Source organism: Lepus europaeus, chromosome 4, assembly GCF_033115175.1.
Source record: "Lepus europaeus isolate LE1 chromosome 4, mLepTim1.pri, whole genome shotgun sequence".
In the NCBI taxonomy this organism is placed as follows: domain Eukaryota; kingdom Metazoa; phylum Chordata; class Mammalia; order Lagomorpha; family Leporidae; genus Lepus; species Lepus europaeus.
Window position 1 is genome coordinate 164,957,634 of NC_084830.1, and position 2,263 is coordinate 164,959,896.

Genomic DNA, 2,263 nt, shown 5'->3' on the forward strand with positions numbered 1-2,263 from the left:
TTGCTCGGGGAGGGGTGCAAGTCTGGGAAGAGACCCTCTGAGGTGTCAGGGAGGGCCTCACGGGAAGAGAGTGAACAGGGAGAGAAGCCCACGTGGCTGTCCAGGGACACAGTGGCCCCGGGTGTGCAGTGCACTGACCCAGAGTCCGACCCTTCCCCTGCAAGGCAGGGAAGCTGGAGCCTGGAATGTGCATGTTTAGCTGTGGAGATCATGGCAGCTCATCGTGTGAGGCAAGGCATACTCACATGACGCTGCCCTGAGAGTACGTGCTCACGCCTCGAACGTGAACCCCGGTAGGTGCATCCCACACCTGGGGGCTCAATAAGCCCCTTTCATGAGCATCTTGCACTACAGGAGATGCCATCAGGGTGCAGATTGGACTTTGGAATTAAAATGATTTGCTCTGCTAAATACCGGACACACTTGGCAAAGGTGAACCCATTTTGTGACCCCAACATTGGTTCCCATTATATATGCAGCAACTTTCTAATAACCTCAGAGATTTCAGAGCCGATTAATGAAAACATAAAAGAATTTTAATAGGTTCCTGACTCGATAAGGCTCCAGGGATATTTACAATAAAAGCAAGGCAGCCTCCTGCAGAGGTCTGGGGCTCACAGCCAAAACTTCATTCAGAAAGAACTCTCATCATGGTCTCCTGAAGCCGCGAGCACAGCCCGCTCCCCCAGCCCGGCCTCTGCTCTGCTCACCGCCACAGCCTGTCGCTGTCTCCGCTCCCTAGGAAGCCCCGCACCTCCCCGCCAGCTTCCGGAGTGCAGCCAGCACCTCCTTGTTCCTCAGGCTGTAGATGAGGGGGTTCAGCATCGGGGTGAACACGTTGCTGAACACAGACAGCGCCTGGTCCTGCTCTGGGCTGTGGGAAGAGGTGAAGCTCATGTAAATGAAGATGTTCGGGCCGAAGAAGAGACTCACCACCGTGAGGTGAGAGGAGCAGGTGGCCAGGACCTTCCGCCTGCCCTTGACGGAGCTCATGCGGAGCACAGCGAGGAAGATGAGCGTGTAGGAGGCTGTGATGAGACCGAAGGGGACAACCAGCAGCACCACGCTGCTCACCACCACCACAGACTGATACACGGACGTGTCCTCGCAGGACAGCTTGATGAGGACAGGGACCTCGCAGAAGAAGTGCTGGATCTCCCGGGACCCACAGATGGGGAAGTGCAGAGGGTAAACTGTGTGAACCAAGGAGCTGGCCAAGCCTCCAACCCAACACCCAGCCACCATGTGCAGGCAGAACCTGGGGCTCATGATGGCGGGGTAGCGCAGTGGGTTGCACACAGCCACGTAGCGGTCGTACGCCATGAGGCTCAGGATGAGGCACTCAGATGTCCCCAGCAACAGGAAGAAGAAACTCTGTGTCCCGCAGCCAACCCAGGAGATGCCCCTCTCCCCTGTGAAGAAGTTGGCGGCCATCTTGGGGACGATGGTGGAGGTCAGTGTCAGGTCGATGAGGGAGAGCTGGCTGAGCAGGACGTACATGGGCGTGTGCAGCCGGGCGTCCCCCAGGATCAGGACGATCAGAAGAGCGTTTCCCAGGAAGGCCAGGACGTAGACGAGGACCACGGCGGCATTGAGGAGCAGGGAGTGCCGGGACCCAGGGAAGAGCCCGGCCAGGAGGAAGTCCGTGGCCGAAGAGGCGTTCCCACCCACCATGCCGCTGCAGGCACAAGGGAGACCACAAGTGCCACCACCACGCGTGACAGACTCGTGTCAGTCTGGGGGCCAGCGTTCGGGAACCTTCCCCCCAGCTCCGGGTTCTCACATAGCCTTTGCCTGCATCTCAGGGAGAGCACTTTCCCGTGTCTCTTGAACAATCACCTGACTTGGTAAACACAGAATACTGGACACACGACCCACGCCAGCACTAACCGGCCTCTGCTGAGCTGAGTTCTTCCGATTTTCTTCTTTGTTTCTTTCCTTCTAAGTTGGAGAATCCTGTAAATACGAACACCCATTTCTAGAAATACAGGCTTAAACTGCTACACACTGTTTATGTTAGCCGTGGGCCCTAGCTAAGAACTTTTGTGCATCGCAGCACAAATGAAGGAAATTCTAATCAGTTCTTTCAATTTGGCTTTATAAATTATAAATCAATTACTTGGTTACATCCTAATGAAATATCCTACTGTTTGCTTTCCTCTTGTTGGGTGATTGTCCTTATGTTATACACAGGGTGACAGAAATTGCTAGACGCACAGAACTGCCAACCATCAGCGTTCTGTATTACTGACCGAGGAAAGCT

General features: G+C 55.1%; 1 protein-coding gene across 1 annotated transcript; it reads right to left on the minus strand.

Moving 5' to 3' along the window:
- Positions 1 to 738: 738 nt before the first annotated feature.
- Positions 739 to 1,674, minus strand: LOC133758843 (olfactory receptor 2L3-like). Its single transcript, XM_062189978.1, has one exon. The coding sequence runs from the start codon at positions 1,672 to 1,674 to the stop codon at positions 739 to 741; it is 936 nt and encodes a 311-aa protein (XP_062045962.1).
- Positions 1,675 to 2,263: the final 589 nt, after the last annotated feature.